Raw genomic sequence first — 16,585 nt, 5'->3', positions numbered from 1 at the left:
AGTGTACAGCTTAACTATCTGTGCGCACAGGGTTTGTATACTCTGATTGCATACTCATTCCGTGCAACACACGAACCGGAAAAGGGGGAAATTCTAATGTTCAGGAGCATCAGTTGTGTATCAAAGCACGAAAGGAGTTATAAATCAGGGTGAAGGACCACACAATGATATAATACACATTTCGCAAGAGCTTTAGCATTAACTCGGGAGAAAAGGTTCGGCACTGAATCAAGCGCTTACTTGTCTGCATTCTTGCCACTTTTCGATATCAGTTTTGAGGCAGAGGTTGCCCTCATTAGTTTATTACGGCTCTCTTCTGAACTTTCCCATGCGCTGTGTGATTTTTCAAGTGTTGATGATCTCTTTACGCTAGAAAACAAGCACATTTTATGTCGCATGTTAAGGCAGGAATGAATGATGCCGCGTAACAATTTGTACTGGAAACACAGCAGCTCAAGCAGCAGCAGATGAGAGGGAGGCCAGGCCAGGACATCCTTCAAGCAAATCCAGAAGACCCCAGAAATAAGGATAAGAGAAAGCGATCTAAATGGATGTTTGAAAACCGTCAAAAGGGCAACAGTCTTTAAACCTCATCAGTATAACATCGGAACACTGTCAAGTGCTATGTAAACGCCATTTTTAAAATTATGTGCTATGCTTTCCCATACTTTGCAATCTGCCATTATTATTATTATTATTATTATTATTATTATTATTATTATTGCTAAATGTAACAAAGGCTTTCATGGATGAGTAGTCTGATCATCTAATACACCATCTGCAATTCAAATGTCTGCAAATGCAGATTTCTTAAAAGCCTGCTTCTATTTTTGCTTGGTTTTAGATTCAGAACGGTTATAGGGGAAGATGTCAGTTCACATCACAATTCCACAGTTGCCCAATAGACAGCCTAGCAACTTATCCAGTTAAAACAATTTCCGGAAGGGTGGTATGCGAAAGCTACCAACGGCAAGTTAATTTCTGCAAGACCTTCAGAAGCTAAAAAAGGGGGGGAAAGTGACGAAAAAAGTTAGGAAGTCAAACGTTAGGGGGGAAAACTGCACACAGACATTTCTTTTTGCTCTGGCAGATTTATATGCGAAACCCAAGAACAAATGCCTTCGTACAGTCAAATGCCAGACAGGAGAACAGACCAAAGTCCACTTTAAGTTTGTGCAAGATAACAGAGAAAGAGTTTATGAAAGACTTAAACATGCATTAGTTGGGGCTATATCAAACATTATGCTTTTCCTACGCAGGAAGCATTTCCATTTAGAGGGAAAGCACACAAGCCGGATGTGTGGCAATTACAAGTTTATCTACTTTGCTATGTGTCCAGGTGCTGGGGAATGATATGTGATACGCAGAAAGAGTCACAGGTATACAAAGGCTTCAGTTCAAAGGTGCTCTGGCATAAGCAGGCAACATTTCCACTCACGCGAGATACCCTCTTTATGCTGAAGCCTGCAGAGCCCCATCTCACTCTGCTGGAGGTCCTCAGACCTTCAACATGGGCTTTTCAAGGAATGCAGAACAATGAAATGAGAAGGAAGGGCTAGGAAAGACCAGTATAGTGAGAGGAATTCTGCTTATGTGTATTAGGAGCCAAGCGGTGTAAGAAAGTTTATAATGATTGAATTAACTTTGCAGTAAGAATTTCTGGAATCTCTCCCCATCCCCCTTTTGGAAGTATGACTGGTGCAACCATCTTCTTGAAATCCTTTGTTAAGGGAGAGTTAACATAACTTTTGAAACTTTTTGATCTTGAAGCACCTTCCGCTAAGTTAAATGAATTTTAGAATTTCTGGTTTAATTCATGTAACTCTTATCGTTGTTTTTCGACAACTCTTAACTGCTGATGTGGTTGGAGAGAACTTGTTCTGTGTAAAGCATTTACCGTAAGTCTGATTTTAAGAAGATATTTTAAGGGTTATTTATCTGGCGCTGCCTTCAGTAATGGGCCATATTGCTCTGCGTTTGGAAGGTCCCAGATTCCAATGCCTGGCATCTTTAATTAACATGATCGGGTAGCAATTAATGGAACAGAACTTTGCTTAAGGCCCTTGAGAGCCTATGACACAATACTGGCCATATACACCCCATACACTTAAAGCACACTGATTCCTTCACATAATCTTGGGGACTCAAGTTTGCTCCTCTCAGAGCTGCAATTCCCAGCACCTTTAATGAACTACAGTTCCCAGAATTATTTGGCAGGAAAATTGTGTGCTTTAAATTTATGGTGTGTACGCAGCAACTAAGGAGATGGTCAGGCAGCTGGTATTTGATTCAATTTGATTCAATTATCCGAATGAACTGGATTCAATTATCCAATTCTGGAGTTATTTTAGGGTACTAAAATTTGATATATTTTGAAGGTGAGGTTTAATAGTCGTGACCTGCTATGGAGTTTCTCTCTCTTGAAAAAGAACGGCAAGATATAATAACCACCACTGTATTTGAATCATTTCGGAGACCGTTCCAACTGCTACTTTCAGTTGCGAAAGGATTATTGTTTCGTTTTTATCTTATATATATATATTTGTTAAAGTTTTTCTTGGTTTGGAGAAGTACATGCATTGTCTTTTTCCAGGTTGTAGAGTCTGTTTCTGTTTCTATTCAGTTTACATAGTTATTGCTCAGAAGCACTGAGAATTTTTGTTCCAAGGACATAGCAGTTCATTTCCCCCCACCCCAGCTTTATTGTCCTCTTCTGGAGAGGTGTGTGTCCCAGAACTACAAGTGCACTGGGGGGGGTGTTGCTTCTTGCTTCTGCACTCTGCCCTAACTTTACTGAGAACCCACTGCTCAGCAATAGATCACATGCTCTGCCAGCAGAAAATCTCGGGTTCAATCCCTGATACCTCCAGCCAAAAGAGTCTGGTAGCAGGTAATGAGAAAGACCTCTGTCTAAGACTCTTCCTGGAGAACCAGATACTGGACTAGGCAGTCTGACCTGGTTGGTGTAAGAAACTCCCCGTGTTTGTACAGCAGCAAGCAACATCTGGAATTTGTAAACTGATGAAAAAAGGGATAACTAAAGCCTAGTGCACTGGTCTAGGGGTGCCTCTGCATTGTCCCCGTTCCCCCAGCACTCTATGGGGAATGGTGCAGGCACAGACTTCAGACAGGAATTTATATCCCATCTGTCCATTGAACAGTCCTGTGCAGAGGTCCTAATGCACAGATCATCCAGCCATGAACTCACTTTCTCATGTTGCTTGGTTTAGCATCCAATACCACCCTGACGCAGCACTTGAGGGCTGATCTCTAGACAGCTTATTTACATACACGCAGAAAGATCGTGGGTGGTTTTGTTACAGACAGCGCTGTTGCTCAATTCATGAATGGTCTTTGTTCTATTTTCTGGTTTACGGCAGGTGTGTATGTGTGATATTTATATTAATTACCTTAATGGATTGCAGCCTAAAACTTAATGCAATTGCTTGAGATGCAAGCGAGTTCTCCAGGGCGCAAGCCTGGGCAGTGTGCATGGAGCTCCTGGGCTGCCCAGATAACAAGATCCCCCATCTCAGCCTCGCTAAGGTGGTCCAAAGGTAAGCAGAGCAATATGCTTGGCTGCAGGAGTTGCCGGATGGAGGCATACAGTTAATCTAGGTGTAAAGAACTAGATATCGTTGGTGAACAGAGGAAGGGGTCACTGTGCACCCATGCAGAGACCGAAAAAGAAGGCAAAGCAACACACTGAACAGCTGTTTGAGAAACAAGGAGCCAAAATTAAAGTTTGCAACTATACCAAGCAGACCTGAGAGCTATTAGTAGTATGCCATCACGCGCAGGCAGCACAAAGTATTAGTTAGATATGTGTTTACAGAAACTATGGAACACATTTAGATTCAAATGTAATCTTTGCAGATTTCTGTTATGGCCATAGACGTGGATGCTGGACTCGAGCTCATTAAACTGAAAGTGTCTCTACTGCGTTTACAAGAAAGTTGGCTGTATCAATTGTGGTTGGGGAGAGGCTGACACAGTCAGAGTAGGTGGCAGCGGCTGGTGGGACTGAATTGCTGCTTCTTACTGGGATGCAGAGGGGCAAGGCAGCAGCAAGGCAGGCATGATGCCTATGTACCAGTGGGAGCTCTGGATGGGCTCGGCCAGTATGTTTGCACCATGATGACCTCCCTGCTCTTGCCCTCCACCTCCCTATTAAATGAATGCAGTTGAGTGGCCAAATGCCACTGAGAGTAGGGAGTCCACGCTCAACAGGGCTGTTTGGGTCAGCTCCATCACTTTCACAGGAATTTCCCCTTCTCATGCTTCACTGTAGTACAAAGCCCTGGGGTTGGGGCTTAGAAGAAGTGGCCGTGGGGGGGGGGGACAGCTACTCTCTGGCAAACAGTGGAATACCATTCCTTTGAAAAGAGGAGAGGGAATATTTAGCCTCATTTGGCTGGTCTGCATGTCATATTAAACCATGGCTTTGAGTTATGCTCACGGCCTGGAATTGGCCTGCTCCATGGGCTCGTTTCTGCCCTCCACCCCGCCTCTTGGCTCAGGTTCAAGCGTCACTTTCCACAAAACCTCCCTAGCCATTAGACATGAACCAAGGATTGTGCTTCATCAAAAGCCAGCTTCATAAAGCCACAGTGCGCAGCTAAGCTGTTTTGAAACTGACCAGAGTTTGTCATAAACCAGGGCCTCTGGTTCCAACAAGCCAGGATTCGTGAAAAGTGAACCTAAACTCTGAAGGAGTTCATTTCCCAGGGACTGGAGCTGGGGGCTGGGGAACGTCATTGTCAGAGAGACAACATGTGAGTCTGAGATTCTCCTAAAACTTCTTCCAGCTCACACATATGCTGTGCCACTAAAAGCATGGCTTAGCACCATGTGCAAACCAACCCGTTATGTTAATCTTTTGAAAAATGGTTTTTATAAAAGACATAGGCATGCTTTTAATTGGGAGCAAAGCGCAATGTTAGTATCGTTGCAACCACTTCCTAGCTGTGTACTTGGGTACTTAGGAAACCTTTTGCCTGGAGCAGAGCTCTTGACTTCTGGGGTCTGCCTGTGTGTTGGGAGAGTCTGTGCAGAGGGCTGGGGAGAAGGTGAAGGTGATGCTTGAGTTTGTGGGTTTTGATCATTAGAATGAGAGTCCTCTTTTTTCTCTGTTTGTCCGTGAAGTTTTTCCTTCCTTTTTTCTGTACCACTGAAAAACAAAGTATAAGAAAGAGGTAAAGATTGTATTTTTAAAATGAACACAAAATGGAGAAAAGCGAAAGGGGGGAAAGAACCCAACACAATGAAAACATTTGTGCAAAAGAAATAATATGTCAGGTTAACGGCTACAGAAACCAAATATGCAATTCATTTTCTTCATAAACAGCTTGCTTTAAGATCTTTTATTTATCTACCAAACATAAAAAGTGGCTCTATTTTAGATTACATAAATCATCTGAAACTCACGAATATAGGTTGTTATGTGCTGTATTGGTGTTCACATCTACAAGAAAGAAGATTCCACCTAAACATTAGGAAGAACTTCCTGACAGTAAGAGCTGTTCGGCAGTGGAATTTGCTACCAAGGAGTGTGGTGGAGTCTCCTTCTTTGGAGGCCTTTAAGCAGAGGCTTGACAGGCATATGTCAAGAATGCTTTGATGGTGTTTCCTGCTCGGCAGGGGGTTGGACTGGATGGCCCTTGTGGTCTCTTCCAACTCTACGATTCTATGATTCACATATTATTATTATTATTATTATTATTATTATTATTATTATTATTATTATGCAAAAAGCAAGCAGTTGCAACAGAGTAGTTTTTATGTCTAATATATTTCTAAATCATCCAAATTATATGCCCTCACCTTCTGCAGATGCACATTTAGTATTCTGAAGAACAAAGTAGAATTTTGGTCTCATTGTTTAAGAAATAAATGCACCCCCAAATTTATCATGCATATTTCTTTTCCTTAAGAATTTTTTAAAGGGTTGAATCCAATGGTTTCCTTTCTGCTCTTTGATCCAGCAGGGATCATCCACCAGCAGAACAGTGAGGAGGAGATTTCTGCCCCTGCAGCCCCCATGCTATTGCCTAAACTGTTCCCACAGGATACCTGAACCATCTGCAGCAGATTTTGGAAGTCTATGGAAAGCTGCAAGCTGAGGAGGGATTGGTTAAAAAAAGGCCCTCCCCATTCTGCTGATGGAAGACTCCATTGTACCAAAATACCTTCCATCGGCATAAGCGATACTGTTGGATGCAACTATAGTTTATATTTTTGAAAAATAAAGTTAAGAAGAAAGGGGGTGTCACTGCTGCAATTAACTTTCAACTTTTTCCAGGATCTCTGACAAAGCAATATTGTATGGAAAAACAAACCGTAGGAAATGTCTTACCACTAGAGAAAACAACTTTGAAGTTTATTATTATGACAGATGTATTGGCAGCCCTTGCTTGCTGGTATTGTGACAGCCATCATGCCAGTTATCCTATAGTAAATCAAATATTATATTTCTTTCTTTTTTGTCTCTTCCAGGGTAGTTACATCCTGAATCGAGACTCGTTTGGCAGTGACAGCTAGGCTTCAAAAGCAACCACTGATGTTCTGCTTGCTATTAAAATATGTTTCAAATATTGATGATTTAAGCAGCATTTTTACTAATATGGTATATATCATACTTGATGGGGAATATTTAGATTCACCATGTATGAGCTAAGATCATTAACTCCTGGGGCAGGGATCGGAAAACTGGTCCTCATGATGCCATTGGACTACAAATCCCATCTTCCTTGATCACTGGCCATTCTGGAAGGCCACAGGTTCCTTATCTCTGGTATACTGCGAAACTATCTTATTCCACCATGGACAGAGCGATGGAATTTCAAAGGACAGCAATTTGGACTTATTTGCACATACAACAACGCAGTCCATTCCTGTAGGTCAAAGGCAGAAGGGATTAAGGGACAGGCTGTATTTAAACCACAAACAATGCAGGCATCAACACAACCATCATCATGCAAATGGGCACATGGCAAATATATGGCACAGACCTGCAGAGAAACTGCTTCAGCTTTGTGTCTTTACTAGGAAAAGCCCTAAGATTTTCAAATGCAACAAATAGAACACCCAGGACCTATAAATATATCAGAATACCACACAAACATGTTTTTGTTAGCTTCTGGCCATCAAGCAAAATGGTTAAGAAAAGTAGTTAACTTCAGCTTCTATTATCCTCCCTACAGTGGTGCCTCGACTTACGAATTTAATCCATTCTGAAGGCACTTTCGTAGGTCGAAAATTTTGTAAGTCGAAAAACGCCATTGGAAATGCGATTTCCCATGGGAATGCATTGGAAACGAAAAAAAATTGTAAGTCCCTATCTAAAAATTCGTAAGTTGAAAAATCCGTATCTAAAACCGCCGCGGTTTTTCTTTCGGATGTCGAGACATTCGTAAGCACGCGGCCATTACCCCCATCCGTAAGTCGAAAAATTCGGTTGTCGAGTCGGTCGTAAGTCGAGGTACCACTGTATCTCTTTTTGTATCTTGGGCTTTCGATAGACAAAAATGGAAATAATTGGCCCTAAATCAGGAAGCTGGTAAAACAGAGGCAAAACAAAGGGAGAATGAAGGCAGAATAGGCTACAAAGTGATATAGCCAGCCATTTTTTAAAAAATTCTCATAATAGTAGTAATACTTGTAATAGTAAGAATAACAATAATAATACTCATGCTGACTACTGACATCAGGCAGACTTTTTTTGGGGGGGGGTGCCTGTAGAATGTGGAAATGTGTTTTAATTTATCAGTGATTTTATTTACGTATTTTTGGAATGTTATAAACTGCTTTTTTCAATGAGTAATTTTATAGTCTTGTTCTTTTTGTAAACTGCTTTGAGGTTTTTATTACGATCAAGCGGTATATAAATTATTGCAAATTATTCACAAGTGAGGTTCCTGGATGGGTAGGGATTTGAACCCTGCTCTGCGGACTGAGTATACTCTGACTTGTGTCCCACATTTCTCGAGTTTATTTATTCATTGTTTCAAGGATGAGGTATACCTTTTAGCAGCAGACGAAAGTGTTTCTTTTCGGGCTATCGGTATGGAAGGACTATGGCTAGCTTTTCTGCTTCCTGTACTTCCATTAGTGATGCAGGACAGGGAGAGAGCTTCACGGAGGCCCGGCTGACCTACGAGAAATGCAATGAGAAGGTAATTCGTAACAGCCTTCAAAAACATCCCCCACTGACATTCAAATTGAGATTTATCGCATTTGAGATTGGCTTTGATAGAACAACAGTGAAGATAAAAAGGCTGTACATCTGGTATATGTGTGGCCGGCTTGTCAGTCAACAACGGTACTTGAGTGGAATCCAAGCAAAACAGCCCTTTGAAGTGTGTATATATATATATATATCCTTAAAAATCAATAAACCACCATTTGGAAAAAGAGTTATAACTTGCTCCCCCCCACCCCCATTTTACACAGGAAGCATTTTTCCTTCACACAAAATAAATATCACTTTTCCACCCACCCAAGCTTTCAATGTTGTCCTATTCTGTAAAGGTTGTGAATACTGTAGAAACAAATCATCATCGTAATAAAAACTCTATATATGCAGTTAACAAAACAAGCAATTTGCTGAACTTGGAGTGCATTTGTTGTTGTATAAAATACTGAAGTTTAATAAAATTTAATTTTAAAGTTTCTTTCTTTTAACTTCAAAGACTATCATGAGGAATGAAAATAAACCAAACACCACCAGGTTGCCAGGTGATTGTATTGGGTTATTATTTTTAAAAGATTTTCCCCCCATACTCTAGATCAGAGAGCAAGATTACTATTAAAGTGAAGTCTATGAATACAAATATATCGATCTCTATCTCTATCCCTAAACTATATATGCTAAATCAGACTAAAACATATCTTGCCCAGCACTGTGACTCCATGGAAGACAGAGTACATTGTCATCTACAGAAAAGATTCCAGGTCTTTTGTCATTTTCTCTCTCTTTTCTGATAACTTGGCCTTGCAACTCATTCTTCAAAACCCTCCATGGGTTATGGCCACCAGATGGCTCTTATTTCACGGCCACCATCATTAACCTACTGCTTCAGTTTAATAAGATGAACTGCTGTCCATAGCAATATTGTCCCACTGCACACCTTATCATGACAGCTCACCATTACATTTATCTACTTAATATGATCTGATGACAATGATTACGTAGGAATGTACATTAATAGCTCGTACTGCCCTGTCTGTTTTATAAGGAGATGGCAACGATATCTAATGTATTTATATTTAGTAGGGGGTCCCCAAACTTTCTGTGTCTGGTGGCACATTTGGCAATCTAACGAACTGCCATGGGCACCATAAAGTACCAATTTCGCAGAAGAAACTTTGAAAGGGCGTTCCCCAACAGGCAGAGCAGCTACACAAAGACACACAAAAAACGAGGCAACCCCCTTCCCCGAACTGGAAATTCAGAAAACCATTAAAAAACTAGGAAGGACCAGGGGCCTTGCCGGGTGCCAAGGGGGTGTCTGTGGGCATTGTGATGCCCCCAGACACCATGTTGAGAATGATAATACAGTGGTCCCTCGACTTACGAAATTTTGAGTTACGAATGAAAAAAAAGGCCACATGTTTTGTCGACATCCGAAAGGAAAACCGTTGCGGTTTAGGTGGGGTTTTCTCGACTTACGAATTTTAGATGCGGTTTACTCGATTTACGAATTTTTCTGTTTCCAATGGGAAACCGCTTTTTTCGACTTGCAAACTTTTCGACCTACGAATGTGCATTCGGAACGGATTAAATTTGTTAGTCGAGGGACCACTGTATTCTTTAAATGTCTAAATGTTACCACTGCACATGGAACATTATGAAGATAATTCAACAGCTCTGATGTGCACTCAGTCACTTGGGCTCAGACATTGCTCAATGAGAAGAGGAATTGCCCTGGCCACTTCAGAGCGAAAGCAACTTCCTTTTGCACGCAGCAACCTGAGGAAATTTTGGCTGGGTGCCATCGAGTACTATTAACGAAACTATTTCTGAGATCCTTCCCAGGGATCAGAAAGGCAGAAACTATATCTGAGACGCTTCATTCGCCCTTGAACTGTAGGTGAACTCCCTTCCATTCTGCATTACCATAATAGATCAATACCTCAGAGGCTGCCAATTTTGTGGAGTTGTGAATGGGAGGGACACAACTACCACAGCTCTAAATTTCCTGTCAGACAGAAAGAAAGAAAAAACATGGAGAAACTGCTTTCGTATTTCACAGGGAATATATAAATTCAGAACTGAAACAGGCATTTATCGGATGTTCAAGAGGAATAACATTTGCTTTGACAAGTGGAAGTATATGAAAGGAGAGGAAAAATATTTTATTTGTTTGACATGTTTATTAGATATATTTGGTGTACGTTTTATTTTAGTTGAATTTCATTGAGAAAAGAGACTAGACAGGAAGGTCTAACTGAACTCTGTATTAGATATTAGTTATTTTTCAGATAAAAACTTTGGAAATATGATGATTTGTATGCATTCTTATGTTTTGATTTGATATGTTTTAATTTGTTCTGTCTTGATTTGATATGTTCTGATTTAAATCTCAATAAAGTTTGATTTTAATAATTTTTTTTAAAATTGCTTTGACGAAAGGAAAGAATTGGGGTGGGGGAGATGTCAATGTTTCCCCCTTTCATCTATCCTAAAATCACTAGCATCCATATAAACTGAAGAATAAAGGCTTCCTGATTGGTTGGGGAGAGGATTCTAAGGTTGCTCAGCTAAACATGCTTCCAAGCCCCCATCTGACCTTAATGTTAAATACGTGAGGGATGGGAATGGTGTGGGAGAGACCAGTAGGCATTCTAATTTCAGGAGTGGGCAGGGCTGGTACTGTTAGAATTTTGTGTACCTGATGCTGGGTAGTGTGATTGGTATAAATCACATGAAATGTCTGAGAAGAGTGTAGGAACGGAAGACTGTTTTATCTCTTCCGTCTGAGCGTGGTTATTGTTGTATTATATTACTTTCAGTTTTGCAGTATGCAACAGTCTTGTTCTGCCTGAGGTGGAGAACACAGGCGTGATTATGGATCCTCTGTATATAGTGTGAATAAAACGTAGTTGAGACCTACGGATGTCTTCTTTTTATTACTGTGAAATGCCAGAAGACCTGTGTGCACTTTTCCAAGGAGGAGTGTCGCAGAGAGGCACTCTGGAATGAAGGGGAATGCCATTCCAGAGACGTGCCTTCCCGGATACGCTCAGAGGTACTGGGGGGTCTGTCATCCCCCCACCCCCCAGGAGCGCATTCCGACAGCATCAATTTTGCCCTCAGTCACACTGAATTACCTGAAAAGGGCTAGATTTGTGTCGAAACGACGTTCAACAGAACAAATTGTCCTGGGTGATAGATTTTACTTGCTGGCTGCATAAAAGGTAGCACTGTGTGATTTGTTTGCAAATATTTGTTTATATTTCTAGATGGCCCTTCACCCAGAGGTTTCCAGGGAGGTGCACAACAGGACCACCAAGAAGGGTGGACAAATTCATGGGGGATAAGGCTATCACAATGGCTTCTAGCCACAATGGCTATGCTCCATCTTCATAGACAGAGATGCTGGAAACTACAGAAAGGAAGGTGATCTTCCACTCAAGTTCTACTTGTAGGCACCTGGCTGGCCACTATGAGAACAGGATGCTGGAATAGACGAGCCACTGGCCTGATCCAACAGACTCTCTTTGCATCCTTAAGTTCCTGTAGATGGATGGGAGCCCCGTTTTAAGATGAGAAGCATGATCCAAGGATGCTGAGACTCAAGTCATTGTTCTAAATGGGATTTTCAGATAACCAGGTGCTCTACACCTGGCTAAACTCTGCTGAGTGTCAGCAGGATCTATACAGATAGCCCTCTGGAATGATAGGTTACATGGCATCCATCTTACAATGCCTTGGAGACATTTTCCATTTGCATTAGTCACTACAGATGACCAAGTGCATGTATCATAGAATCATAGGAGTTGGAAGGGACACTGGGGACCCTCTAGTCCCTGCAATGCAGGAATATTGCAGAGCTGTGCCTTACGAGGATCAAACCTGAAACCTTGGCGTTATTAGGACTATGCTCTAACCAACTGAGCAATCCAGCTTGTGTAACCACTGCAGGGGGTGTTTATGAAAGTCCAAATGGAACTTGGTTATCTCAACCCTAACACAGTAACATTCTTGCACTTACTATACATACAACCATCTGATTTTATGCTGCATGGAAATTGCCAAACCAGAACGAACCATTACAGCCAGACTAGCTCTCGGGCGTTATCTTTTGGCTCAGGACAGGAGTCAGATGCAAGCTGAATGTAAAATGAGATCCTGTGTTTGGGCAATGAGGATTAGAGCCAAACTGCTGGAGATCAAAGTAGTGAAAATGTCTTCCGCAGATAATGGATTCCATCTCCATTTCGATAATTTTCATAGAATAATATCTGCCAAGCTTGAGAGACCCCTTTCATTAAAAACCTGTCAAGTATGTGTGTGTGAATGAAAGATAACACAGATTTAGACAAAGCCCTCTTTAAACCTTTTATGTTGCTCCTACAGGCACATAATCAGAGAACAGAAATGGCTAGAGAAAGATAAAGGCTAATTTTGTTGCAAGAATGCATGAACATTGCTCTTTGGGAAACAGAACATTTGTGGGTTCCTCTGGGCTTTGCCTTTGTCCTCACAAAAATTCCAGCTTCTCAATTACCTTATAGTTCCTTTAAGCTCTTAAAATCTACTCCACAACGTGCTTTTCCCTACCTGCCCCGTTCCCCCTCTCAGTTTAGCAAAGAGTTAACACTGTGCCTGCAATGGCATTTTTAATTATCTGTAAGAAAAGAGGGGAACCCCCCCATCTGAAATTTGGCACATTTGATGTTTTAGAAGGTAAGGAGATCTGAAACATTCCATGTCAATAAATGAAAAGCACCAAAAATAACAGGCATTATTAGTTGCCTATACTCCCCCTGAAATTAAGTACAAAGAAAAACAACAAAAAGGAACATTGAAGACAAATGGAATTTATCATGAAATGAATACAACTGTACGGAATGAACAATAAAAATAATAAAGTAACAAAACCTTATTTTTCCACAACCCTTTTTGCAAAGAGGTAAAAAATACTGTTTGTTTGTGTAAGGGGAAGAGAGTATAGAGAACCTCCCCCTCTCATCAGAAGCAGCTCCTCCCCAAGCAGTGATGGAAACGCGGGCTCTGAAGAGGCTAGTCAGGAAACGGAGAGAGAGTGCCAGGTCTCTAGCAGCACGGGAGAGCCCCGGCTCCACAGGCGGGAAGAGAGAGAAGGGGAAAGGGGCGAAGGGAAAGTACGGAGCGTAGACCTTTTCCCCCGGTTTCGGAATTACGGAGGAGGAGAAAGGGGAGGAGATTCACTGTCCCGCGACTCTTATGTTGGGGGAAGTCGCGCAGGGGTGGCAGTGCCGGATTCTGGATCGGAATGAGCAGACATGTTTCCAACACCCCGTTACACTGTAAATAGAGTGCACCAATAAAGACGGTTAAAAGACAAGCATGTGGAGAGTCGTTACTCTTGAGTAGCCGCAACAACCTCTGACAGTTTGTTTGTTTGTCACAGTCTGAACTGACCTGAATCTTCACTCTAGAACAACTTGAGAATGTTTGCACCCAGAGAAGAACCTGCAGGCTCCAGGCTGTTATGGGCAGCACTGGTTGCCATTAGAGAACAACGGTGAATACCCATTTTTAGATACACAGAAAAAATATAGACAGGACGACTACAGAGTGTGTTAGAAAGCTACTATGAAAACCCTTGGAAGCTTTAAGACAGCTCAGTGCCACAGGACTGGAAGAAAGATCAAGAAGAGTCGGGATAGAACTGACAGAGATTAAGGGAACCGGGTGGTCATACATAATGAGGGTGAGGCAAGAAAAGGGAAATAAAGCTGTCAGTACCTCGTGGCTACGCACTAAATGACTTTATTAAAAACCAAACCTCACTTTTCATACCCTAAAGCTTCCACTTTGCTACAAATCTGCCATCCAAATCCCTGACTGCTCTGATACGTAACATATGTTATAAATATGGCTATTACTATACTCTAATAATTCTTTAGCGTATGGTTACCAGACGTCCCCATTTCCTGGGGACAGTCCCCGAACAAAATCCGTCCCCGAAATGTCCCCAGATTTCAATTTTAAGTGTTGTAGATTTATTGGTACACATCATGGTACACATCATTGGACACATCATATGGGGGCTTCCGGTGAGACAAAATGGCAGGCGCCACAGCAGCGAGCAGCTCCTGAAGCCAGCCAGAGCCAACTGCGCTACCAGGCTGGCGCCGGGCTACTGAGACTGCCGCTGCTGCAGCCACTGCCGAAGGGGAAACCGGGAATGCCCGGTGCGTCAACTGGGGGAACTGCTGACACACAACCCCTGTGGCCCAATTCGAGTCAGGAGCGAGAGTGCTTGGCCACCCAGCTGACTGCCCAGCAGTGCTCCGGGGCCAGGAATACCCTGGAGCCGATGCAGGGAGGAGGAGGAGAGAAGGAGAAGGGAGAGAAAGAGGGAGGAGAAAAAAGAGGGGAGCCCCGACGTTGCTGCGCCGCCGCTGAGGAGGAAAGGTAGGAGAGAACACCGGGAGGGCAAGGACATGTGGCTGAGCCCAGGCCTGACCCGAGCCTACTCCACGGCGGCTAGCGCTCCAAGAGAGCAAGCCGGGGCCCAGAGGAAGGCCGCGCAGCAGAGACCACAGAAGAGAAGATATTACTTCTTAATTATTATTTTTAAATAACCTTTTTAATAACTTTTTTTGTCTTTTCAAAAAATCTGGTAACCTTACTTTAGCGCCAATGCACATGCATAATAGTAGCATTGCATTCCTTAATGAAAAACTGCTACACCAAAAGTATATTCAGGGGTGTAAAATGTACTCCCAACTTGTTTGCTTCCTTAATTAAAGTTTACAAATGCACAAACTCAATGCACGGGGTGGGATATCAGATTCTCTAGCTTTATCAAAAAGTAAGCATGACTGTACTGCTCCAGGATATGATATGATTCATAATTTCCGATATGCTGTCTGCCATGGGTGGCTGATGGATCAACCAACCCCACAGATTAACTAAAAATATTAGCACTGTTCAGAAAAAGCACATGTTCCACCAGTGCATGAACAGATCAGCCATACTGACTAGCCTTGACTAGCAAATGCTAGCTTGCCCAGGGCCGTCTCAAGCATGTCGGACGCCCTGGCGCCGTGGTGCGAAGATCGCTCTGGCGCCCCCCTGCCGGCCCGGCACCCCCCAGCCTACCCCTAGAGCCGGACCTGAGCTTGCCTCACCTCCTGATGCCTACACATTTAGCATGTCTACAGGGAGATTTCATGTATATAGCTGTATGCATGAAGGTGTCAACAAAATCTGGAACCCTTGTAGATTCCAGAAGACTTTGCACAGATACCTGTACTGTGCACTCAGACATCAGGGGGCACTGCGCATGACATGCGGTTAAGATAGTTGGTGTGATCCTGTCAGTTGAGAGAGTGAGAGTTTTGTAGGGACAGGGCTATTGTCAGGTCTGTTATTTTCTTTGTGACATACTTCACAACACTCAATTTTGTAGGCACATAAACTGTTGATTAACTGGTCTGTTTCATATCATCTCCCCACCCCAACCCCCTATCTGAACTTGATGGCCTCTATATGTGTGTTAATGCAAAACTCATCCAAAGGCTCCTACGAATAATTTTTAAAGGCAAAAATCGAAGCATCTTTCACATTTAATCAGAAGTCCATTATTTTACTCATAATTCATACCCACTGAAAAACATAATCAGGGGAATTTTTTTATTACATTCATAAATAATTTCTTCAAGGGGGAAACAAATGTAGGCTCTTCTACATTAAAATAGAAACGGCAGCTGTGAGTAAGTGTGAATGAGAAGCGCTTCCGCTTTTCATACTTCCTGGGCAGTATCCAAAGCATCTGGTATCCACTTATCTCTCCATGACATTACAAAAGAAATCCAAAGAGAAGCACTCCATCCCATTGCTTCTGGGAGTATCTCTGAAGCCACCTAAATGGCCACTGACCTCTAGCATCTAGGAGCAGTTAAGAATAAAATATACCACCAGAAATTCTCCATTGCAAGATCCATTTGCAATGAGTGGCTTTAAGCAGCTTCTCAAATCCAACACAGGTCCAATCAAGAAATGCATGCATAAAACCTCCCTGTGCATTCTTTACTCAATTCTTTAGAAAATACTGGGGAGTTTGCAAAAATCTGTGCAAAATCCTTTCTCTCTCATCAATTTAAATGTTCGCAAAATGCTAATTCTGAGTGACTGTTTAGAAAATAATTAAACTCAATGCAGAAGACAACCACAAGGGTTGTCCTGAAACTGGGGTACGCACCCTGATTAAGAATGAAAACACTGGTTAGAATTAACCATTGGTACAGCCTTTGTACTGATAAGTCAATGTTAAAGCACATAAAGAAAGGAAATTGAACAACAGAAACTGCAATTTGCAGGGGGTAAATGTGCACCATAGATCATTACTCAAAAAAGGTTTTGGTTATT

General features: G+C 42.2%; 1 protein-coding gene across 7 annotated transcripts in view; it reads right to left on the bottom strand.

The window, feature by feature from the left end:
* EML4 (EMAP like 4) overlaps window positions 1-16,585 on the bottom strand; it is a 162,493-nt gene that overhangs the window by 45,134 nt on the left and 100,774 nt on the right. For 4 of the 7 annotated variants that reach the window (XM_035111226.3, XM_088666741.1, XM_035111223.3 and 1 more), the window contains exons 3-5: window positions 8,023-8,152; window positions 4,991-5,170; window positions 241-369 (exon numbers count right to left, since the gene is read on the bottom strand). In XM_035111226.3, coding sequence (XP_034967117.3) covers window positions 241-369; window positions 4,991-5,170; window positions 8,023-8,152 — 439 coding nt within the window. The remainder of the gene's footprint in view (window positions 1-240; window positions 370-4,990; window positions 5,171-8,022; window positions 8,153-16,585) is intronic. The other 3 variants (XM_088666742.1, XM_035111227.3, XM_035111228.3) reach the window with 1 other exon arrangement.

Source organism: Zootoca vivipara, chromosome 3 (genome assembly GCF_965207765.1).
Source record: "Zootoca vivipara chromosome 3, rZooViv2.hap1.1, whole genome shotgun sequence".
Taxonomy (NCBI): Eukaryota; Metazoa; Chordata; class Lepidosauria; order Squamata; family Lacertidae; genus Zootoca; species Zootoca vivipara.
This window is presented reverse-complemented; position numbering and strand designations above follow the sequence as displayed.